Genomic DNA, 25,876 nt, shown 5'->3' with positions numbered 1-25,876 from the left:
GAGCTGAGGCTGGAGAGGGAGAATCTATGGAGAATCTCCAAGGGTAGGGATCTTACTCTCTTCTGTCTTGCACCTTGGGGAGTCATTGGCACCTGTGCAAAGGGAATCAAAATGGGTGTGAAATGCTCCCACCAGTGTGAGCGGAGAATTCTGATTTGGTGGTGTTTCATATATATTGTGCACCAGGTGTAAATGGCAGTGAATATAAAACACTCCCAAACTAGAATTCTCCACTCACACCAGCCGTAACATTTTACCTTACAGCTAGATACAAATATACCAGTTATTTTCATAGGAAATTAAGAAATTTGTTTCCCCATTTCCTCTGAAATTTCCTGCAGAAGTTTTTTGGTTTCTTAATAAAAAAAAATTAAATCTAAACCTGATAAATATTTGGTTTTCAAAAAACATTTCTGTTATAATTTTCCATCTTTTGTTTAAAATATTTGGTTTAAAAAATCCAAAAGATTTTAATCACAAATTTCAGTTTTTCATAAAAAACTAACAAAAAAATGATCAAAAATGAAAATTCTATGACAGTTTTCACTTTTGATTAAAAGCCGTTTACCTTTGCTTCTCAATGAAAAAATGTTCACCAGCTTTATTTTACCTCCACTTTGCCCTCTCCTTCTCCCATCTCATCTCTCATTCTCCAGCTTGTTCCCTAGTGTCCCACCTTTGTCTCTCCAGAGTGGATGAAAAAAAATTGACAAGATGCAAAGTACTGGAGAATCAGATCCAGTGATTTGCAATTGCCAGAATAGAAAGTGAGCAAGTGAAGGAGAGACACATAGGGCGAGAACAATCATGAGGCTTAGAATGAGATCAGCAGAGGATGCAATTGTGGAAATGAAATGAGCAAGCTGCAAAATCAGGGAGATCAGGAACTGGTGGCAAGGCTGATAGGCTGTGGTAGTTGGGGTGTATTACAGTACAGGGCTGGAAGTGTTTGTGTTCCGCTCTGGAAGACAAGTAGACACATCAGAGGATCCCAAGACTTACCCAGAGAAGAGACTGGGAGCGGGGTTGGAACAAGAATGAAGCTTCATCCATTACCTAGCCTTCTTTTCTTAGTAGAGCCCTGTTACTTTTTCAACATCCCTGTGCTCAGCTCCCAGTCACAGTGCCAGAAAGGGAAACACAAAGCCGCTCTATTAAAGAAAAAGATGAAAAGTAGCTCCCAGGGCCAATTCCATAGCTATTATTTCTCCATAAATGTTGAGCTTTGTGCCTTAAAAATGAACCCACGGACTTGGCATTTTGCCTCTTGTGGTGTCATAAATCTCTGAAAATCAGCATCAAGGTAAAGATGCAAATAAGGGAGATTTTCTGACATAAGAATCAGGATAGGCCTGTTACTAGCCCAATTTTTATTCATAAAGCCTTGTCTTTAAAAATATCTGTATTTTGGCCCTAATTAATTGCTTGAGTCGCCTTTAAAAGGTACATTCAATGAGTGTGCAAAGGTTTGAGTTGCTAAAGCCACTGCTGGCTTATACTTGGACATTGGCTTGGAATAGGCTTTCATTTGTATAAAAAGTATAGCGTAAAAACACAATCCTTTATTTACATAGCATGGAAGTGCACAGAATCTTCAGTTAAACTGTAAGATCCTCATGGCAGGACCCATCTGCTAATCCATTTGGGCCAGGCCCAATCCTGATTTTCCTCTCTATCTAGCCTCTCACTGACCCCTCCCCTGTACTGCTTATTTGGTTCTATTTTCTGAATCTAGGGCAGAAAAGTTTGTTGATTATACCACCTTCAGGCAAGCTCTTCTTACACAGTATCTCAAATCGCTGTTTCTTCTAGGTATTAAAGGCTAGATCCACAAAGAGATCTTAGGCTCAGTATTAGCATGACCAATTTTAGGCACCCTGCTGCCCATTGGAATCTTCAGCCCTAAATTAGGTGTGTAGGCTCCTTATCCAATGCATGGGGACTGGAGAGTTAGGCATCTAAGAATGGGAGTCACAAAAGCCAGCTCATAGAGCAGGGAGCCACCTTAGCTACCCAGTAGGAAATGGCAAGGAGTGGGGGGTGGCTTAAGTTTCACCTGTCAAAGGGAGTTAGGTTGGGAGTTACCTACCTGTGGACTCCACTTGAGATTCACAGCCAAGAACCCTCTCCTGGAGTTAGACACCTAAGCCTTTCTCATTGAAAATGAGATGATGGTACAGCCCCCTCTTATTCAATAGCCCACAGGTTAGAGCCCTGATCTCAGATGTGGGAGATCCCACATTCTAATCCTTACTCTGCCTGAAGTAGGGCAGCAACTTGAACACAGGTCTTGCACCTCCTACAGAAGTGCCCTAACCACTTGTTTAGCCTCAGGTGGAGCACCTGAGGTGGAGCACCCACACTCTCCCGCGGAAGCTGTTCCATTTTAGTTGTTGAGCCAGTGAGAACATGCAAATGCTTATGGCCTAGTTGTTACACACTCATCTGGAAGACCCAAGTTCCAATCTCTGCTCTATACCAGGTCTCAGGATATGAGGTTCCACACTCAGAATCAAAGACCACTTTTAACCATTTGGCCCCAAGTAACTTGTCCAAAGTCACATCTGTCAGTGATAAAGTCACAAACAGAACCCAGGTACTTTGATTTCCATTCCCTTTCTTTTTACCTTTAGACCACACTGCCTTTATACAGGCACACACAGCCTGGGTTTTTGCACCTCGACTTTTATATATGATACTGAAACTTTTTCAAGTGGTGCTCCAAGGGGCTTGTGCGCAGTTGGCTGTCATGCTATACAGTAGTTGCTTTATATTAAAGAGACCTGTGAGCAGTACAGAGTTTACATTGATGTTTTAAAGAATACTGGGCCAACTTAGCTGCAATTAAATAATACCCTTTCAAGCAAGATATTTTAAGATGGCTGCATATTTGAAACTACCGTTTCAACTGAAACTGTTTCCATATGTCTGAAATTAGGTGCTACGATTAGTGGGAGTCGGCAGTGCATAATTCAAAACAGCACACAAAACTCTGGTATTGCTTTAGGTGAGATACACATTGCTATTGGCAGTTAGAAGTAATTGCTGGAATGTAGCACGCTGCAATAAATTAAATGTGATATATGCTAAGCATGCATGCTTGCCATCTGGTTGCCAGAGAGTTGCTGTTATTACTTTGCACGTAAATACAAGTGATGTTTAAATGCAGGGAACTGAAGTGTGCCATATGCATAAACTGCCAAATGATTTAGGGGTCCAGTCCCCTCGACTCAACATTTGTTTTAAAATATGATATAATGAGACAATTTGGAATTGGAGGTCTCCTTTCTTTGCAATTATCACAAACTACAATAAAATGAAGCCAACATATTAGACACTGCAACAATAAGGCCATTCTGTGAATGGATTGCTTTGTAGCATGCTACCTGGAATACACTGAATAATACTGAATTCCTTCCCTTACCTAAGGTATTTGCTGATTTCTACTTGTAGGAGTCTCAATCCTTAGAGCCCTGCAAATTTGCGGATATCTACTTTATATCTGTAGATGTCTGTGGACCATATTTGCAGATGGGTGCAGATTCAAATTTTATATTCATAGCCCAGCAAACCTGCGGATATCTGCGGAATACGTTTGCGGATTGTGGATCGGATGCAGATACAAATTTTGTATCCACACGGGGCTATCAATCCCTTAGCTGCTGCACATGCAGAAATTCCACTGACTCACATGCAGACTGACTCGGCCTGTATTTGCACACCTCTATGTGGACACACTTTACTGGGATGACTTCAGTGGGATCTGTATACACACATAGTAGCTACAGAATCAACCTCGAATGAGCCAAATCCTGCCCTGGTTTACACTCTTTGCAAACCCAAGTCAGGGCTGAATTTCTTCTCTCTGAGCATCACTTGTAGAAAGGAATCGTGTGAATGAGAACACACCAAGGAATCGTGTGAATGAGAACACACAAATCACACTCTTCTGTGATCAAACTAGAGAGGTCACCAATCCTGGTGTAGCTATCGTCATAGGGCTCAACATTACATGGTAATGTATTATGTGGCATTACATAACCTTATGGAGATGGCACACAACTGGTGGAGATGCTGAGAGCCTCAGAAACTCCTCAGTCTGGCACCTCCTGCTACTTCTACTGCAGATTCCCTTGTTTAGTGAGTCCCAACCCCAGCATGAGGGGAAGTTCTTTCTCTGCTTTTACCAAAGGAGGGGGAGCAAGAAGCAGTTTTCCCTTGTAATCCCCTTATTTTAACCCTTAATTGGATTAATAAAGTAACTGCTAAGGACACCGGCCTCTTCAGTGAGCCTAGAGGCTTTCATTCCTTCAATGAAAAGAATGCACTTAAAAGTTTCTCTCCAGACCAGAACAGCTGCTGCCCTCCCATGACGTTTTACATAGAAGGGTGCATTTTAGTGACTAGACTTATGTATTCCTTTGGACAGGTACTCCTTACTCGTTTCTTAATCAAACCGGTGCCCAATCCTGGAGAAAGCTAACTGAATAACTGCAGTGATGGCTGATATTGTTTGAGTTCACATGTATTGTTAATTTTTAAACAGTGACAATCCTTATGACCCTTTAGCAAAGCAATTGCTTTCAGACTGTGGGTTGGATGCTCAGTTGGGGTAAACGGAATACTGATGTGTGCCAGCTGAGGTTCTGGCCCTTTAAATTCAAATACTATCAAAGCCCTGCCATTGAGCTAACATATTCTTCTCTGAAGAAAACAAACAAAAAGTGAAAAATTGTATAAAGAATCCTCCCTTTGGATGCAAAATTTGAGGGAAATTAAATCCGAACTTAATTTATTCATATCTGATCCTTTCATTTAAAGGTCAGGTTTTACACTGAGATATCTGTATGTGATTTTCACTGAATTCAGTGAGAACCACATATGGCTATCTCAGGGCAAAATTCTCACTGAATTCAGTGTGAATTCCATGAACATATCCAAATTTGGCCCTAAATGTCTATGAACTGAATCATGAAACTGCTGGGATGAGGATGGGAAACTGTGTCCATATAAATTTGTTAGTCTCTAAGGTGCCACAAGGAATCCTTTTTGTTTTTGTGAGGATTCTGTATATCAACAGATGATTTACTAAGGCTTAGTCTACAACACAAAGTTTTGCCAAGATACGTAAGTTGGCTAGAAGTGTCGGAGGAAAAATCATATCGCCAGCTGACATAGCTATGTTGGCAAAAACCCCAGTGTAGATGCAACTATGCCAACATAAGTGCTTCTGTTGGCATAACTAGTGTCATCAGGGAAGTGGTGTTACTATACCGGTGGAAAAACTCTTTCTATTGTATACACTGTGTTTACACTAGAGGGCTCTGCTGGCATAGCTTTACCAACAAAGACCTTGTAGTATAGACAAGCCCCATTTACTTGGAGATGTATATTGATCCCCGGCACGATGCCACCATGGGGAGCCTTACTTCAAAGAAAATAATCAACACAGTCTAACAGAACAAAACTGATCTTTCTTTTTGTTAATAACTCACCCCATTCTCTATTTTATTCCAAAAGAAAATCAAAAGTTTGATTTAACAAACAAAACACATCTGAAAAGCACTGTGAACTGATCATCTACCTCTTGAAAGACCACTAGAGGGAGCAGATTTTACCAACAGTCCACCGAGGATACCTCACCACTAATGAAAGTGTAAACCCAGAGATAGCACCACAACAGATCTTAATTTCTGTATTAGGGTTTCATTAGAGGGAATCTCTCAGAAAACTAGCTGAATTATCAGTGTAAGCAAAAAAGCAAAACAGTGCATTCTGTAGCAGATCTATATGTTCTTTATTTGCTGTTGTTTGTAATGTATAAAATAATCTCTTTTCAATGTTGTCATTTTTCTTTTAGCAAATATGATTTTTCCCTTCTACTTTTCTTTTGTTTACCTCTTTTATAAATATTAGTGTCCATGCACATAGCATGTATGAGAGAGTGGGGTTTCTTAATTAACTAGTATGTCCTTCTTCCACAGAATTACAGGAAAATTATAGAGTCAATTTAAGCAGTGGCTCTTTTTGGTTTATTTTACTTTAATTTGTTGGTAACAGTGGTAGTTATTTAACAGGGACATGGACACCATCCGTTGAAAAATAACCCCATTTCTGTCAAATTTTGACCTATTGTTACAAGTAACATTTAAAATTACTAGAACTGAAAGAGAATGGAGAAAAATATTTTTCCCTTTTTCTCCTTCCATCACATTTGTTTACTTTCTGAAATTAACAATATCTTTGTGTGTATGCCAGTTTCAACATTTTTCCAGTATAGTCAATTCACCTGTTGCTTGTGTGGGTCTTTCACAAAGCAATACCGGAGAGATAAACATTTTTAAAAGTAGGAAAATGTGATTGTAAAACCACACAGATTGGCAGAGGGGATCGGGGACAGGTGTAGTACTTGCAACTACTTTTAACTCATTTCTTGAAATTAACTAGATTTCAAGTTGACAATGGCACTTTAAGATGAGAAATATAAATTCTGGAGCAAAGGTTGTAAAGATTATGAAGAGACTGAATTCAGGTCCAACATTATTTGACAGTATCCCTTCAACATGCCAGTGAACTTACCTCTCCCCCGGTGCAAGGAAAGGGACTTGAATATCTTGAAGTGCAAATTGCTCCTTTCTTTGTCACATCGTCCTCTAGGCCAAAAGTTGCTGAACAGTTAGTGGAAAAATACTTGTAAGGCTTCCATGTTTTCCCAAAATCCTGGGATCGCTCCAGAACCATGGCTGCTGGCCTTGGCGACTTAAACACCATGATTATGTGAGTAAAGTAAAACTCAGCTTCCAAATCCAGCTGGATCCTCTCCTTGTGCACATCCTCAGCTGACTGCCACCATGTGCGAGGCAATCGGAAGGAAGAGTCGGCCATTGCAGAGGGCGGGTGAGCCAGATGGGTGTGAGCAGCATTGCATTTGTCACACTTGGGCCGCTTGCATGTCAGGTCTGCATTCTCACTATATGAACAGTAAAACTCGGTGGAGTTGCGCCCACATGTGGTATCTGTCCACAATCTTCGTCCATGGGCGAGGTTTCCCATTCGAGGGTTGCATGCTTTTTCGCAATGGGACCCAACTCCGACAACACTGCTCAGTCCTAGGTGAAGAAAAGTACGTGTTAATCTAAAGCAATTGATCTTTAACAGCATTGCTCTCAGAAGACTGCATGGTTACCATTCAGGTTACCATGTGAAACAGCTCCCTATGTAACCTTCACACAAGTGTAGCTAAATCCTGCACTGGCCAACACAGAGATCAAGAAGAGAAGCCCAGAATCAGGGGCTGAAGGGAGCTGCTGCAGACTAGGGCAGCCCTCAGGACTGCAACTGTTTCAGTGGCCCCTACAAGCCAGAGAACATCTGGAGCACAGGCCTGCCCCAGCCATACTTCCTCCTGGTCCCAAAATGCTCCACTGAGGGGCGCTTACAACAGCCCTACATCCCCTTTGCCTCAGCCTAGCTCCCTCTCCCTCTACAGTGGATGCTACATTAAGCCCAGGGGCAGTAGATGCCCCCTAAGGCTTAGTGTGGTAGACAAGGAATGCTCAAGGGTTCCCTGGAAACCACATGCAGGAAAAAGTCCTATTGGGTAGTTTCTAGGGAACCTTGAGGGTTTTTTAGCTTCCACAATAAGCATTATGGAGCACTCTCTGGTATGGCAGCCACATCAGTGGGGAAAGGGAATATTCCCTTCTCTTGCTACCCTGTGTCAGGGGAAACCAAGCTGCTTCCTGAGCTATCCCAGAAAACACTGAGGATTTGAAGTGGGGCAGTGACCCTCTCTGAATACCCACAAAGATACATATCTCAGGGTATGGCCATACAACCCCTCTCCTCAAGACCCCAGAAAGAGACCCATCCCATCACAGGACAGGGAGGAGGCCATGAAGAAAGCAGTAAGTAGCGTGGAAGTTAGGTGGTGCTAGGGCTTACTGGGCAGATGAGGTAGCTGAGTTTTGGGTAGGAGACAGGGAGGCGAGTTGTGGAGGGATATTCAAGCAAGGTGCTTCAGTATTCCTTCTGAGCCTGGAGGTTGTTTGCATAGTAGGAAAACTGAATCATCCCCTCCCCAGGTGCTGCAGAGGTCAGGATTTAGCCGGTACACTGGTTCATATTTTGGAAGTTTGTCACTAATGGTGTGTAAAGAAAAAATTCCACTGTTGAAATGGTGCTGGCAAATTGCCCTGTAATTTAGTCTATGTGGTTTTTGTTCAGGTTTGCCTAGAAGTCTTGTTGATTTAAAACTCATGCAATTACAGTGTCTACACAGAAAATAAAATCACCACAGGGGTTCAGTATGAAATCTTTAGCAAAGTTACAGTCATGGTTTAGTAATTTTTATTATAAACTTTCCACCTATTAATGAAGCTGACAGTCAGTCAGGAACTAGATGGTATTTTATGACCCATAGCCATTTAACTTAAAAAAAAACAAACAAAACAGCTCTGATGACTTGAAAATGGGCATGCCAAAACATCTGAGGTGCATAATGTGTTCTTTATCACTGGGCCAAACATACACAATAAGCTTTATGCACTAACGATTATGGTTTCTTCTTGGTCTTTTTGCTAAGTTCAAGTGTCATTTTGGTTTAATATCCAATACATCCTTTATCTGGGGGCTATTATTGTTATTCAGCTTTGGTATATAGCAGTTGCACTGGAGTTCTATCCTGCATTAGCAGCGGGGTAGATTTAATGATCTGATAGATTTTCCCTCCCCCCATTTCTAATACCAAGGATCTATGCAGGTTTTTTATACAGATTACTCAGAAAAGCTGTGGAACATTGTTTATAAAGCACTTACAAATGGGCATTGGCTACAAATATCTTGGAAAGATTTTAATGATCAAAATACTCTGTGAAATAATGAATCCCCTACAGGGATAAGAAATTACGTGCATTAAAAAGGACAGTTGCAGGCAAGAACTAAAATAAGACAGTCTCAGCTTAAATTTACAAAATACACTTATGCCCATAACAGTGAATAAATACAACTGTAAAATTTACAGAACAACACTTATCCCTGTTCAAAGAACTGACCAAACATAAACTAATCGACACAGCTCTCCTGAGAGATAGGGAAGTAAGTATTTTACCATGTGCGTTAGCAGGGTCAGCTCCAGCTTTTTTGCCATCCCAAGCAGTGAAGAAAAAAAATAACGATAAAGCCGCGATCGGCGGCACTTCGGTGGCAGCTCTACCATGCCACTTTATGCTTCAGTGGCAATTCGGCAGCCAGTCTTTCCCTCTGAGTGGGACCGCGGGACCTGCCACCAAATTGCTACCAAAGACCCGGACATGCCGTCCCTTTCCATTGGCCGCCCCAAGCACCTGCTTTCTGCGCTGGTGCCTAGAGCCAGCCCTGTCAGTTAGACCTACCATGGGCTGACTTCATGTGTTGGCTGCTTCTTGGATTCTTTAGCTACATTATTGTAGTGAAGTTACCTGTTAAACAGGTAAACGTTTACTGTAGCACCCTCCACCATTACATTTCAAATTACTGCCTCTAATAGAAAGCGCTCTTGTGAAGAAATAAATATATCAGTTCTTAGTCAGGACTCCAATATGATTTTTAATGAGTATCCATATTGATCAAGTGCTATCTTTGTGCTCAATATTGTATAGTATATAGAGGAAAACGTGGACTAAAATCATTGCCCTGCTAAAGTCAATGGGAATTTCAATGGAGCCAGGATTTCACCTATAAGTTCTGCCCCAAGGATCTTACAGTAACTGTTCAGATGCAAATGCATTATACTTAAATTAACAAATGGATTAATGTAAATAAAACACTTCCTGTAGTCCTTTGGTAGGCCTGTCTCTTTGGGGCTCTGTCCTGCAGAGGTCTGAGCTTGTCCATGATGTTCTGAGCATACAACTCCATTAAAGTCCATGGTAGTTGAGGATACTCAGAAGTGGTTAGCACCTGCTAGCATCAAAGCCTTATTTCTATATTCCCAGGGGCTTTGAATCAGGCCCATAGTTTTCATTCCTCATTTGGGAGTGGATCCTGCTCCCACTGGAGTCAATGAGGACAGATTCAGGCTGTTGGAATTCACAAGCCATTGCTTCTTATATTGGGGGAAAAAACAAAACCTTTGAATAACAGGAGGGTTTTTTTCAAATGAAAAAAAAATGAGAATGATGGATGCAGAGTGCTGCAATTTGTGAGATGTGACAGTTTTCTGGCTTAGTGCTGTTTACCACAAGAATGCCGCAAAATTGACAGACTGGAGCATAAAGATTTTCGCACTGTCAGCCACAAACTCATGTCAGCTCTTCCACTACCAGAAAGGTGCATCTCCATACCCCTTAATGGTTATGCTTAACCATAGGCTATTTCATACCCTATATACTGTACATATCACTGAACAGCAATCTTTAGTAATGGACAAGAGCACACAAGGTACACCATGACTCACCTGTAAAATATCCAGGCCTAACATATGCGACCTGTTTAAGCATTTTTTCAGTTGACACACTTGCCTAGTAACATTTCATGTACACCCTTGCAATTGATTATATGAGTTTTCTATAACAAGCTGATAATGAGGTTTGTTCAAAAAGAAAATCAGCCCTCGGCTTGAAAAAGCTCCAAGAAAACATTATATAAACAGTTTATATAACACAATATTAAAGCCTAATTGTGACATGTTTTGAGATCCTTGTAAGTGCAAAGTGTTTATTATATTAAATACATTTGGCAAGGGTGGGAAAGGGGTTTAAAGCTTTGGTTTATCTGTGTGCTAGTTTTGCCATCAGTACTTTAAAGATAATTATAAGCATGACTAAAAACTTTATTTACTACATTGTGAATTCTGCTTTCCTCACTCCCCTCTAATACTGAAGTAATGGTGCCCATACCAGAAGGATAGTAACTGACACCCCGATTGTTAGAGCTACATTATCTTGTAGATCTTAGCTGGTAAGACTCAGAACAAGCAGTAAGGAACAATCTTAGTGGTACACGGTTGTACTATATGCTAACCGGATACCAAGGAGCTTCTAAATAAATAAGTCAACCAAAGGGAGTGAATGAAAGCTATCTTATCTTTACTTCAGGTAAAGGTGCTATGAGCAACATAAGCGTAGGCACTGTGGGGTGTCAGTGCTAAGGGTCAGTAAAGTCCAGGCATGTTTATCTTATATGAGATCTTTAGATTGCTTTGCTTGTGCATAAACTTGAAGTAGTAGTTACTTCAGAAAGAATGCACGTGTCTGACTTTTCCCTCTGAGTCAGATATGATAAAGGGACAGTGCATAGGAATTACAGCTGGAAAACACTTATCAGGATACCCACTCCATTGCCTACCAGGGCAGCTACAGTGCACTGTTTGGTGCTTTGCCCAGTCTAATTCTGGCTGTCTCACATGGTGGAGTTTCCTAAACTTTCAGTATCAGGAAGCTTTTCTTGGTGTTCTGTTTAAATATTCATTTTTTCACTTTCATTCTCATTACTTCCAAACTATTCCAGACAGTAACCATGTCCCCGCTAAGATGTTGCTTAGCCAGTCCGTACCTACAGTATTTAGCCCTTGAAACCTCCCCTTACTGCTGAGGCTGAGGAGATGGACACAAGACTGCTGGTGTGCATCTGCAGTACTGGATGGGAAGCAGTGTGACAAGCTGCCCCATATGGAATTTAATTTGCATTCCTGAAAATCAATTCTGGCAAAACGAGAACTGACTTGGAAATATGCCCATAGTAAGTCCAGGAACTAGTGCGAAAGGAAAGTGAAAAGGGAAAGAAAGGTGACTTGAACCTAGAACATTTTACTGTTTGAGGACCCCTTTCGGAGGAATCAATAAAAACCCAAACAAAACAAAAGAACCTGAGATGTGAGTGCACACTTCTCTGAAACACTGACTGTTTTTGACCATGGAAGAGGCACTTTTTCCCTTTAGAGGCCATTCCAGCTATAGCTAAAATAATCCAAGCTCCTTATTCTCTTTCCTGCTAAGGAAGCTCCTGTTCCCTGTATCCATAGGCAGAAAAAGGGTTGAGTTTAAAAAAAACACAGCTTAATGGCATTAACCAGTATGCTACATTGTCATCTTTCCCTCTTGGACGAACTGCGCCTTCCTGATGTCTTCCCTGGCTCTCCCATTCCACTTGACTTTTCACACTCTCTTAGGAACTTGTTAAAGAGCCGGTCACATTTTTAAAAAGCGAATGTTACATCTTTTCCTTGAGCGGCTGCTAAGGAACATTGAGATCCGAAACCTGTACAGGAAAAGTCTAAGGGTGTCTGTTCATATACACAGTGGTGTACATTGCAAGTAAAACTCTTCTTTGTTCGCTCTGAAAATGATAATCGGGCTAGAAAGATACACTTTGATCGTTCAGTTTAAATACTGCCCTTAACCAGCGGTTTACATATATTTACTGCTGTGGAAGGAAGATAGGGAATATGAAGCGATTTCGCAGTCTGAAACTGTGTTCCACAGCAGCTTCAGGCTTTATTCCTTCCTGAGGTTAATGATTGGGGAGAGGGTTTAGAAGGAATGAAAATACATCAAGACCCACCTGCAGCTACAGCAGAGCAGCGCAGAAGTACAATGAGCCAGACCCAGCTCTCCATGGCCAAACTCCTGGTCAAAGTGCATGAATCAAGGAGGAGGACCAGGAGCCTGGAATCTCTTCTGCACATGAAGAAGGTTCTCCAGAGCAAATCCTTCCCGGCAGGTCCTTCATTCGCCACTCACTGGAGTGCTAAGGGCAGGAGGGAGGCTCCAGCCCCCGAGTCTCCCCCGGGGAGTGACATCGCGGGACAGCTGCTGGCTCCTCCAGCCCCCGGGGAGCCGCGTGCCTGGCTGAGAACATTTCACTGCCCCGCGGGGACCCGCCGGGCTGCTGCGGCTCCCGTGCAGAGCATGGCAAGCTGAACTCTCCGGCCCTTTCACTTCCCGGCCGCCGCCGCCTCCTGCGGCTGCTTCCTCCCAAGGGGCACTTGCAGGAGGTGCATTTTATTGCATTGGTCCCGATCTCTGTGCCTGCGGCTCCCGGGCCCCCTCCCTCGCTGGCTTTCCCCTGCGTTGACAGCCCCTGGCTCCGCGGGCTGCAGCCTCGCCGTACTGCAGAGGGAGCACGGAGCCAGCCAGCGCGAAGGGACTGGCTGCCGCTCCAGGGGGCTGACACCGCCCCCAGCCACATCTCCTCCAGAGCAGCTACCGGCGCCCGCCACGCACCCCGCCTCCCTGTGCCCCCCGGAGCAGCCTCCCTCAGGCCGGGGGAGCAGCCAGCTCCGACTGCCAGCTGCTGGCGGGAGCGCTCCGGGGCGCCCGGGCTCGCCCGCCTCAGACCCGAGCGTGCTCAGGGGCCTCCTCAGTCAGATGGACCCGCGGGGAGAGGGGGGGGGGACGCTCGGCCAGCCCCAGCCCCCCCGTCCTGCTCCGACCAGCGCTTCTTCCAGCCACTCCGCCCCGCCCAGCTAGTCCTGTTCTCCCCCCCAGCCCAGCTAGCCCTGCTCCCCTCCCCCCCAGCCCAGCTAGCCCCCTGCTCCCCTCCCCCTCCAGCCCAGCTAGCCCCCTTACCCCGCCCAGCTAGTCCTGTTCTCCCCTCCCAGCCCAGCTAGCCCTTCTCCCTCCCCTCAGCCCAGCTAGCCCTTCTCCCCTTCCCCCTCCAACCCAGCCAACCCCTGCTCCCCTTCCTGCTCCAGCCCAGCTAGCCCTTCTCCTCCCCACAGCCCAGCTAGCCCCTGCTCCCCTTCCCCTCCAGCCCAGCTAGCCCTGATCCTCCCCCAGCCCAGCTAGCCCCCTGCTCCCCTCCCCCTCCAGCCCAGCTAGCCCCCTGCTCCCTGCCCATCTAGCACTTCTCCCCTTCCCCCTCCAGCCCAGCTAGCCCCCTGCTCCCCTCCCCCCCAGCCCAGCTAGCCCTGCTCCTCCCCAGCCCAGCTAGCCCCTGCTCCCCTTCCCCTCCAGCCCAGCTAGCCCTTCTCCCTGCTCCTCCCCCAGCCCAGCTAGCCCCCTGCTCCCCTTCCTGCTCCAGCCCAGCTAGCCCTTCTCCCCTCCCCCCCAGCCCAGCGAGCCCCCTGCTCCCTCCCCCCTCCAGCCCAGCTAGCCCCTTACCCAGCCCAGCTAGTCCTGTTCTCCCCTCCCAGCCCAGCTAGCCCTTCTCCCCTTCCACCTCCAACCCAGCCCACCCCCTGCTCCCCTTCCTGCTCCAGCCCAGCGAGCCCTTCTCCTCCCCACAGCCCAGCTAGCCCTTCTCCCCTTCCCCCTCCTGCCCCAGCTAGCCCCCGCTCCCCACCCAGCTAGTCCTGTTCTCCCCCTCCAGCCCAGCTAGCCCTCTTGCCCTTCCCCCTTCCAGCCATCCTCTCTGCCACCAATTATTCTTCTTCCCTCTCAGCCAATAGCTCTCCCAACCATCTGTCTCCAGCTCAGTTATCCTTCCTTCAGCCATGGCTACCTCCAGCCATTTTGCCCCATCAGTTTCCCTCTCCTATCCAGATTAGCCACTCCATTGCCACAGCCACCTGCCTTCCCCATCACCCCCTCCTGCTTCCCAGCCCTTATCCCCCCAGCCCCAGAGCTCAGCCATCTTTTAGTCCTACATCCCTTGTGTCAAATGGCCCATGAAGCAGAGACAACTCACTTCCAGGCTCCCAACTGAACACTACTGGGGCCTATTTGACATAAGGACGGAGGAGGGCTGGATTGGAGACTGCGCTGCCCTGAAAGCCATTTGCTTGCTTGTTCTTTAAACACACACATATTTGTGACTATCCCTACACCAAAGTGACAACATAAAACAATGCTCATCATAATACACCTGTACATGATTCCCTTCAGCCCACCCCCGCATTTCACCTCCCCTTCTGCTAAGTATGAACTAGAAATCATTAGGACCTTCTGTCTCCTCAGCAGCCACCAGTTGGATGAGACACAGAAGTCTGGATCCAGTCGTCTCAGAGAGGTGACAGTCAGTCTGCAGCACAGCACTGCGACTATCAAGTGGTAAGCACACAGGAGATTAGCCTGGTGGATATGGGACAGTGAGTTCCTGTCTAGACACACACATGCATACTGCACAAGTCTATCTGAGGATTAAAGAAAATGACATCAGCTGTGGAAATGAGAAGCCTACTCTTGTGTTATGTAAATCTGCACTGAAAATTAGATGTTCAAAAGCTATCAGCCTAGTTATGTTACCGAAATAGAGATAATTGAATTCTTGGAGGCAAATGGTACAGTTCTACAACCATAATGGATTATAACAGGACTAGATACCTCTCAGAGGGCATTTTGATAGCCCATACACATGAGAGAATTATAAAACCTATGATCAATGGAGTGATATTTATAAAGCATTTTTTAATCTGGGAGCGGAAAAGCTGAAAGGTGATCTAAATATGAGAGCAGTTGTTTTAAAATAAAGTTATCCAAGTTCAAAGTGCAAAGAATAAAGGCTGAAAAATTTCATAACAGTTGCAACATGCTCACCTGCCAGGGTAGATTCAGATAAGTAAAAAAAGTGATTGTTCAGAAGCTTTCCACGCTGGTTCTTCTAACCCTCCTGTGCTGAGAATGAACATCAGAAATTGCAACTCAAAAAGGTAATTATTTAAGAAAAATACATATTTTGTGAAAATCCATGGCTGGTGGGCTACAAGAATATTCCCCCATCCTCCACCATAAATGATGGGCCCAGAAAGCATCTCTATAGTCTGCAGCTCTCAACATAGCACACCACAACTGTCCTCTTCCACTACACCACCCCAAATGTCCAGGCAAATGATATCCTACTTGTGTATTTCCTCTTCAAAGATCTATTCCATTCTACTAATGTTGGAAAACTTGAAAGGGTTTGGAAAAGAGCTACAAGCATGATTCAAGGTCTGGAAAACATGCCTTACAGTGAGAGATTTAAGAACCTCAATCTACTTAGTTTATCCAAGAGAAGGTTAAGAAATAGCTTGTTCATGAATGAGCTATAAGTAGAAGAGATTTCTGATAGTAGATGGCTCTTTAGCAGAAAAAGGCATAACAAGATTAAATGGTTGGAAGCTGAAGATAAAAATTTGCATCTAAATTTGTCTAACAGCGAGGGTGATTAACCATTGGAACCACTTTCCTAAGCACATGGTGGATTTTCCATCACTTCAAGTCTTGAAATCAAGACCGGAGAGCTCTCTACATGTTATGCTCTAGTTTAAACAGAAGTTATATACTTGATTCAGGAATTACCAGGTGAGGCTCTATGACCTGTGGCGTACAGGAGGTCAGACTACATGATCATAATAATGGTTCCTTCTGGTCTTAGGATCTATTAATTATATCATGGCAGATTAGTTCTAAGAAGGAAGGAAAAACCTTTGAAATTTACATGGTTCTACTGCATAATCTGTCAGAGTAACTAGAAACCAATGAAATGAGAAACATTTCCAGTGTTTCAATTACAGTTTCTCTCTTAATTTGGTCACTGGCTAATTTGATCCTCCTTTTAAATTGATCTAAATGTCAGGAATAAAAAAAAAATCACCTCTGTATTTAAAAGTATAACCTCCACCCTTTTTTGGGTGCTAATGAGTAATGCAACTACTAGCTATGGAAAGTTGCTATTTGGGGGCCTGATCCTACATGACTGAAGTTAATGAGAGTGTTGCCATTAATGTACATGGTAGGCCTTTAATGCATAAAGAAGGTCAGAATCCTAAATTAGAAGTGTTTTCCCTGTGTTTTTTCTTCTCTGTGACATTAAGAGGACCACATCTAATGATTTTGTCATTGATTCACACATGTTAATGGACATTATTTGTGGTATTATATGCTAGACAAACTGTGATATGCACCCTGCTGGCCACATTGGTAACAGGAGTGACTGCTTGTTTCAGTTGAAGTGACAGAGACAGACTTGAAATAAAAAAGAGGAAGACTTTTTAATTATACAGAATCAAGAATAGTGGTTTGTTTGTTTTTTTAACATCAGGCTGTATTTTCAATACTCATTTCTTTAACTGTGTAGTTGATCCACATTGATTTTAAAAGATACCATTCCCTGCATAGGCCTGAGACACTCAGTCCTGTACAGGGAGTGGCATCTTTTGAAATCAATGTCCTGCAAAAGTCATATAAAGAGGAAATATCAGAGGGATATGTAGTCAGTGTTGGGTCTGGACTCAATTAATTCCAAGAGTGCTAGGCGGCAGCAGAGGACATCCAGAAGGGGCAAAGGCCAGCCCAAGAGCAGCCTCTCCTGGAATCTCTCTGTAATAATATATTTACTTGAAGTATATTATTAAACACTTGATGTCTCTATGTACTGTTTAGATTTCCAGAAAGGTTCCTGGTAAACAAAGGAGACAAAACTGGATTTCAAGTTGTGTGGATGTCTGTTTGTTTGAGTCTGTATGGGGTTGTTGTGTTTAATAAATGCCTCCTGTTTATGACAGACTGATTCCATTTATTACGACACTCCACTTACTTCAACGTAAGTGGATCATAGAGATCAAGCTTAAATAGTCCCCAAACTTGGGAAAAGCAGCAAAGAACTAAAGTGGATGGTTTGGACCACAAGCATTCTCTATTTTTAAAATACTTAAGGAATCAACTTCAGTAAGTTACTATCCCTGAAATGATTTAAAAAAATCTACCGCTAGAACCTGCCAAATTAAAAAAAAATAAACTGAAAAATATGTGGAAAGTCACAGTGACATATTTGACTGAGGATGAGGGTACAGGGGTGCTGGAACAATTTGTATAGTTGGGGTGCAGTGAACCATTGAACTCCCTGTATATGATGGAAACCACTTCAAGACAGGGGGGTTCAGCAGCCACTCCCAGCAACCTTAGTTCCAACACCTATGTACTGATATAATTTAAGGACTGGAATTTTCATCAGCCAGTCAGATTTCATTTAAATTATTGTTAATAGGTTTGCACAAATGTAACTGGATGGCACTTAGTAAACAATTCTATTGATGATGCATAAGAAGGATTACTATTTTTATTTTGTTATAGTGCAATATTCCTCAAATATGCTAGACACTGTACATGCTCATAGGAAGACTTAGCCCCAGTTCCCAGTCTTTCAATTTAATAGAATCCAGCTCACCGGCTCTCAGTTGTGTCGGTCTGCAGGGTTAGCAAAAGTAAAATAAACCAAAACCAAACCAAACCAAAAAGAATAAAGTCTTATTTTGGCCAGCAAATAAGACTGAGTAAGCACAGAGAACTTATCCCGTCAGTTAGGATGGTACCATATTCCATAGTCACTTTTTGGATTACAACCACTCTTAAAGCTTGCTCCATTAAATGCTCAAAAGTCAGGAAATATCTGCTTTAATTTAGGCATGGAGCAGCATGCACCATCCTGGCACCAGGGAGTACGGCAGCACAGAGGTCAGAAGACAGCACCATATGCGAGTTACAGTTCTGGAGCTCTGTGTGGCTCAAAAGCTTGTCTCTCTCACCAACAGAAGTTGGTCCAATAAAATATATTATTTCACCCACCTTATCTCTCTAATACCCTGGAACCAACAGGGCTACAACTACACTGCATAGTTCTGAAGGTTAGCAGCCAGCAAGTAGATTATAGAAAGAGAGAGAAGTGGGCACGAGAGGAGGGGGCCAAGAAAGAGGAGCAAACTAACTGCAGCATAATCTACCATAACAGCACCAGGAGGAGGGGTGCATTGTAGTACTGGTAATGTCACTGTTGGAACACCATTGTACAGCATTGCACAGAAACAGTGGAGGGAATAAAAGGAAAGATTGCATAACACACTGGAAAGTGGACCCCATAGAAGCCACCAAACAGAGAATGAGTGGGCTAATGCAATGCCTTTACCTTAATAAATGCATAAGCCTGTCACGTGCTATTGCCAAGTGCTATTGGCAGGTGTGCCCTCTGTATCCACAAGCCAAACATCTGTGTTGTCCCCTTCTCTTTTGCACAGCATTCTACAGCAACCACACCACCTGATACAGGCCATTTGCCTTCCCTGACTCAAGGGTGAAAGTAACTTAAAGGACTTACCGGTAGGCCGGAGTCCTGAGCAGGGGGCATGGCCTCAACCCGAAGAGGCGGAGTCTTTAAATACCCAGGCCCTTTAAATCAAGATTTAAAGGCCCAGGTGCTCTGGCTGTGGCTGGGAGTCCCGGGGCCTTTAAATTACTCCCGGAGCTCCCAGCTGCAAAGGTGGCTGGGAGCCCCAGGGCTCAGGGGCAATTTAAAGGGCTCGGGACTCTGGCCACTGCTACCCCAGCATAGTCCCTGGCCCTTATATCACCACCGGAGCCCTGCCGTCACTACCCTGGGACTGTGAACTTGGGGACGTTCTGATGTTTTTGTATAGGCAAATGGCATAGCCAATGACCGCCTAGGCGAATGGTTACTCATGGAAGATACTAGAAGGCTAACTTGTGATGCCTTGGCGGCTAAGGGTGAGATAAGCAGTCAGCTGCTCCTTCTCCTTCTCCTTCCAGCACCCCGAGTCATATGAAACTCCATGGCCTAACCAGCGAAAATTTCCACTGTGGCAGTACAGATCAATTTTCCTACTTGCCCAGCTAGAACTGTTAAGTGCCAGGCTGTGGAAAGGAAGGACACTAAATAAGTGTGCTGCAGTACACTGGTTCACAATGAGGGGAGGCCTGAAGTGCATACTGTGAATGTGGAGCTGCATGAGACCACCTTTACCAGGGCCCTTGATGTAGCCTTTAATACAATCTTCTTCTGTGGCCAGGCACTGGAGCTGGTATCCTGTATTGTAGAAATGAATAGTACACCACTGAACTGCATGGTGGCTACAAGTACTGAAGTTAACCTTCTCCCTTGTGGGTTAGTTCCTAATCTGGACATTTGCCTGACTACAGTGGTTATAAAAGCTTGGAATTTGTGTGCTTTGCAAGTAGTGGGTGAAGCTTTATGCTCTGTGCTCTACAAAAGGTATAGCCTTGACTGCAACGTTTTACATTGTTAAAAGGTGCGGCTGCACATGCAGTTCCATTATTGTCCTATGATCTGTGCTTTCATCTTGGTATTATGCATGAATTTGCACAGGACACGTCAGGTGTGGTTATGTTGGCTAGATTAGAAGGGGATAGCCAACGTATCATTCAGAGACACCATGATTTGTTTAATGGTGATGGTGTTCTGCCCACAGGATACACGTATTCTCCTTAGTTGGATTAGAACACCAAGCCCTTTGCACCACTTGCATATCATGTACCTCTTGTGGACAAGTTCCGAGCAGAACTGCAGTGCATGAAAGATAATGGTATCCTTTGGAAGGTGGAAGAGCCTACAGATTGGACCTCACCCAGGATGATTGTATGTAAGAAGAATGGTGACATTCAACTGTGCACAGATTTTAGGGCACTAAATAAATGTGAAACATAAGCAGGCTTCGAAGATGTAACATGCTGGTAAGTGAATCTCTGATTTTTTTCTATTGCTATTGAGACACAGTTGTTAACTTTCAGCCACAGGTATTACTGACTTTCAGCACACAATTTGGGAGGTACTGCTATCAACAACTCCTTTTGGTTTAGTCTCTGCTCCTGAGGTATTTCAGAAGGTGGTCGGTCAGATCATGGAAAATATCCAGGTGCATGTAGCTATTTGGATGACATGCTCATCTTTGCTAAAACCCTTCGTAAGCATAATATTATTCTGGCTCAGGTGCTAACCCAACTCCAACAAGCTGGCATAAAGTTGAATGTGGCCAAGTGCAGTTTTGCAAAAGATGCTGTAGAGTTTCTAGGGTCTTCTCTGTCGGCTGATGGTGTGAAACTGGACACCTGAATGGCTAAAGCTGTTGCTTCACTACTGGTCCTCACTGATCATATTGATTTACGTTTATTCTTTGACCTAGCTCAATACATAGATGGCCATGCTCTGCCCCATTTGGGTATTTTTGCCAAGCCACTGTGGGATTTAAACTAGAGCCAGGGACAGTTGGCTTGGACTAAAAAGGCAAACCAGGCTTTTCCAATCTTGCATCAAGCGCTCCATTGGATCCAATCCCATGCTTATTCTGATCTATGGAAGCCCATAGTGATTCAAACTGATGTATGCAATTGAGGTTCTGCTCCCAGAGGAACAGCTGGTTATATTTGCATCCTGTACTCTCACCCTGATAGAAGCAAAATATTCCCAGATTGAGCTAGAGTTCTTAGCAATAGTTTTTGTTATTGTATGCTTCAAAGTCTACTTAGGGGATGACATTTTACCTTAGAGACTGACCATTTGCCTAATCTGGGTATCTATCATAAAGCCATTGATCTTTTGAGTGTGAGGTGGATTATTCAGCGGCAGCAGTATGACTAATTTGGCGCATATCAAAAGAAGACATAATTTATTTCTTGATGTTCTTTTAAGAAGTTCTGCTAGGTTGGAGCCCTCATATGCAGAACCGCAGATCACACCATATACTTTTTTACTGTAAGATGGGTTGAATGATTTAGGGTGGACCATTGTCGCCACTCTTCAAGATGCTCAACTGTGCAAGGTGATACGTGATACCTGTGCAGGCAGGTTGGATGGACCCAGTCCTTAAATTAACTTGCCTGTATTCTACAAAATTTATTCTGAGTTCACGGTGAAGAACTGTGCTGCTCACAGTATCTTATGCAGAGGAGCCTGGTTGATTGTCCCAGCAGTGTTGCGACAAGCAGTCCTTGCTGTGGTTCATGAAGGATATTTGGGAGTTATGAAGATGAAGGAACTTCTGTGTAGTTATGCTTGGTGGCCAAGGCTGAACTCAGACTTTTAGTGTCATGTGAAGGCATGATCAGCCTGCACAATGCATAGTACTGCTGCTCCTCTGGCCCCTTAGGAACTGGTAATTATAGCAGTGGCATTGGAACAATTTTTATAATGGGGATGCTGAAAGCCATTGAACAAAACTGTAAACCCTGTATATGATGGAAACCACTTCAAGCCAGAGGGTGCTTCTGCATCCCAGTGTCCCAAGTTCCAGCATCCTTAGACAGATCATAGCAGAGAACTGCAGTGGATATTACTGCCCCCTCAATTGCACTGCATGGCTGCACACCATTGACTGTTACAGACTATTAATCACATTACCCCTTTGCATTCATGATTTCACAAGGCACCTCAAAGGAGGCCATTTCTTGTCTAACCACTGTATTTGCACTGTGTGGCCTACCAGAGAGTCTTGTTTCCAATAACGGGACCTCTTCTGTATCAAGAGAGTTTAAAGACTGACAAGTATTGGTACAGTACATTATAAATCTGCTGTGTACCATCCCACAAGGAACTGCATGGGACCCTGAAGAAGCATGTGGCTAGCATACTGGAGGAATATCGGGATGCACCCTTCCCTATTGCATTGAGTCACGATCTATGATATTCAGCATACACCTCATGAAAGTACTGGAGAAACCCCACTCTATCAGCAATTCAGCTGACTTATGAGGAACAAGTTGTCTATGCTGATGAAAAAGGTTCATTCCATCCTGCCACCATTGGGAATGGAACCCAATTCATTTGATCCTCGGAGGCCCAGTCCACTTTTGAGCAACTGAAAAAGGCGTTCACTTCAACAGCCATCCTTGTCCGAGACCCCACCCAGCCCTTTACTGTAGAAGCCAATGCATCAAACTTTGCCATTGGGACTGTGTTATTGCAACAAATAGAACCCCATAATCAGATCCACCCATGTGATTTTCTTTCTGCAGGGGTTAGTTCACAGGAATAAAATGACAATGTTAGGGATACAGAAGTGTTAGCAATCAAGGCAGCATTCATACAGTGGCATCATCTCCTTGAAGGGGCCTGGTTCAGGTCCTTATACACCACAAGAACCTGGAGTGTTTCCATACAACCAAACACTCAAGCAGCACCAGATCCATTGGTCCCTCCTTTTTTTGCCCAATTCAACTTCATAGTGTCCTACTGTCCCAGGGCTAGGAACAGAAGGGTGGATGTGCTGTCCCACAAAGAATGAATAGGTAGGTTGAGCCTGGCACAGAACCTTTTCTACAGTGCTCAGATCATCCAACTTTGTAAATAGAACAGTGGTCAGTAGCCTGACATCCTCCATTCTGTCTCTATTGCCTCATGATCTATTCACCACTCACATCCATTAGACTTTGGGTAGTGTGGACACCCAGGCTGATTCAGAGTTCCAGCTGCCACACGGAATAAATTTATGCCCCAGAAGGTCAGCCTACACTCCAGATTTTAAAACTGTACCATGACATGCTGCTCACCAGGCACTTTGGCCAGTCTAAATTGTAGGCCTTGATTTCGCAGATTTTCTGGTGGCCAGGTCTGAGCTGTTATGTCAAGAGCTATGTAAAATCCTGTGACCTTTGTACTTGGACCAAGAACCCGTGCTTGAAGCTACCCTGTCTACTCCAACCGTTGCCCCAGCCTTGATCCCCGATGTGGAGCTGTGCTACTTTCATGGGTGCATGGTGGTGCTGTTCATGGTTGACCTCCTGACCAAGATGTCACACTTTCTTGCTGCACAATCCCTACTGGCCAGGAAACAGTGTGTCTCTTTTGGGAAGAAAATTCTTCCGGTTCCACAGTTTGTCATCTGTTATCATGTCACACCAAGGTCCACAGTTCATCTCCTACTTTTGACGTGAATTTTTTAAGCTCCTTAGTGCAGAGCCATTTATCTCATCAGCGTATCAACCTCAGACTAACAGGCAGATGGAACGGATCAATCAGATCTGGAGCAATATCTCTGGTGCTTCCTGAATTACCATCAAGATGACCGGGTCTCTGCTACCCTACACAGAGTTTGCATACAATAATTCAACCTGCACCTCCATACAAGTGCCCATTCTATGCCAATTATGACTTCCATCAACACTTTCACCCAGCTGTGTGTTCAGTGAGTCTCCCAGTACCTGCAGTGGCAGCTCTGCTTAGCTGCCTGCACCAAGTGCAACAAGACCTCAGGGAACATTTACAGACTGCTAAAGAAGCAAAATAAGAACAATGCCAACCAGGGCCGCCATGCCGTCCCCAACCTTGCCATAGGGGACAAGGTCTGGCTATCAACCCAGAACCTCAGATTATCCCACCCATCAGCCACATTGGAACACCAATACATGGGCCAATTGTCAATCCTGGGTCAAATCAGCCTGGTAACATTTAAGCTGCAACTACCCAAGTCACTGAAGATTCATCCAGTATTCCATATCTCCCTCCTCAAGACATATACAGAGAATGTGTTCTGAGCATGTTCCAACCTACCACCCCCCTGCCATCCCCCTGGCAAGAGGAATACTGATCTGGAAAATCCTTGACTCCCAACAAGTTCAAGGTAAGTTTCTGTACCTAGTGAACTGAGAAGGGCATGGGCCAGATGACCTAACCTGTGGAGAATATCCATGCACCGGACTTGCTGCAGGAATTCCACCATATTCACTTTGAGCAGACAGGCCCAAGGGCCTCTAGAAAGCATAGGGTTGCCAACTTTCTATTAGCACAAAACTGAACACCTTTGCCCCACCTCCTGCTCTGTCCCTTCCCTGAGGCCCCACCTCCTACTCTTCCCCTTCCCTGAGGCCCCGCCCACATTCACTCCATCCCTCCTCTCTGGTGCTCTCTCCCACCCTCATTCACTTGCTCATTTCACCGGGCTGGGGCAAGGGGTTGGGGAGTGAGAGGGGGTGAGGGCTCTGCCTGGGGGTGTGGGCTCCAGGGTGGGACCAGAAGTGAGGGGCTCAGGGTGCGGGAAGGGGCTCTGGGCTGGTACAGGGGGTTGGGGTGGGGAAGCAGGCTCTGGCTGGGGGTGCAGGCTCTGGTGTGGGGCTGGGATGAGAGATTTGAGGTGTAGGAGGGGGCTCCGGGCTGGGGAGTGGGGCCAAAGGATGCAGAGTGTGAAAGGGGGCTCCGGGCTGAGGCAGGGGTTTGGGGTGTGGGCTCTGAGCTGGCAGAGTGGGCTCTGGGGTGGGGCAATAAATGAGGAGTTCGGGGTGCAGGAAGAGGTTCCAGGCTGGCGCAGGGGTTTGGGGTGTGGGAGGGAGTGAGGGCTCCAGCTGGTGGGTGGGGCTGGAGATGAAGGGTTTGGGATGCATGAGGGGGCTCTGGGCTGGGGATGAGGGGTTTAGAGTGCAGGACGGGGTGCAGGCTCTGGGAGGGAGTTTGGGTGCAGGAGGGGGTTCAGGACTGAGGCAGGGGTTTGGGGTGTGAGAGTGGTGTGGGCTCCGGGAGTTTGGGTGCGGGAGGTGGATAGGCCAGGGGCTCTACGCTGCCTCCATTTGCAGGCGCCGCCCCCACAACTCCCATTGGCCATGGCTCCCAGCCAATGGGAGCTGTGGAGTTGGTGCTTGGGGCGGCGGCAGTGCCTGGAGCCCCCCTGGCTGCCCCTGTGTCTAGGAGTCAGAGTGGGGACATGCCGGCCCCTTCCGGAACACCTGGGAACCCTAAGAAGGCACCACTGAGGTGGGGGTACTGTCAGGAATAAGGGCCTGCAGCTGAGCCTGGGACTAATTAGCTCAACCTCCAGGCAGATTAATCAACAGCTGAGCTACAGCAGAACTGCCTGATTGATGTAGGGAAGCCAGCTGGCCTGCTTTGAAGCTTAGCAGCAGTAGCAGGTGACTGGCTGCTCCAAGCTTACATCTGCAGCTGCAATTGCTCCTGTGTCTGCCTGGGTGCCCCAAACTTGCTCCTTTCCTGCTCTGGTCTGCTCCAGTCAGGGCTGGCTCCAGGTTTTCTGCCGCCCCAAGCAAAAAAAAAAAAAAAAGCCGCAGCAGCGCAATCGTGCTGCTCCTCTCTTCAGCGGCAATTCGGCGGCAGGTCCTTCGCTCCAACAGGGACTCGCCCCCAAATTGCCACCAAAGACCCAGATGTGCCGCCCCAGTAGCGGCCAGAGTGCCGCCCCTTGATATCGGCCACCCCAAGCACCTGCTTCCTTAGCTGGTGCCTGGAG

General features: G+C 45.2%; 1 protein-coding gene across 4 annotated transcripts in view; it reads right to left on the bottom strand.

Annotated features, from left to right (window-relative positions):
• The window catches only part of NTN4 (netrin 4), a 182,360-nt gene that overhangs the window by 78,887 nt on the left and 77,597 nt on the right, over positions 1–25,876 (bottom strand). For 2 of the 4 annotated variants that reach the window (XM_039495439.1, XM_039495448.1), the window contains exons 1-2: positions 12,541–13,169; positions 6,580–7,109 (exon numbers count right to left, since the gene is read on the bottom strand). In XM_039495439.1, the coding sequence (XP_039351373.1) occupies positions 6,580–7,109; positions 12,541–12,664 (654 nt within the window). In that variant the 5' untranslated portion in view covers positions 12,665–13,169. Of the gene's footprint in view, positions 1–6,579; positions 7,110–12,540; positions 13,172–25,876 lie in introns of those variants that run through there. The other 2 variants (XM_039495465.1, XM_039495456.1) reach the window with 2 other exon arrangements.

The sequence above is a fragment of the Mauremys reevesii genome, linkage group 1 (assembly GCF_016161935.1).
Source record: "Mauremys reevesii isolate NIE-2019 linkage group 1, ASM1616193v1, whole genome shotgun sequence".
NCBI classification, from domain to species: Eukaryota; Metazoa; Chordata; order Testudines; family Geoemydidae; genus Mauremys; species Mauremys reevesii.
The sequence above is the reverse complement of the archived record's forward strand: the minus strand, read 5'-3'. Positions and strand labels throughout refer to the sequence as shown.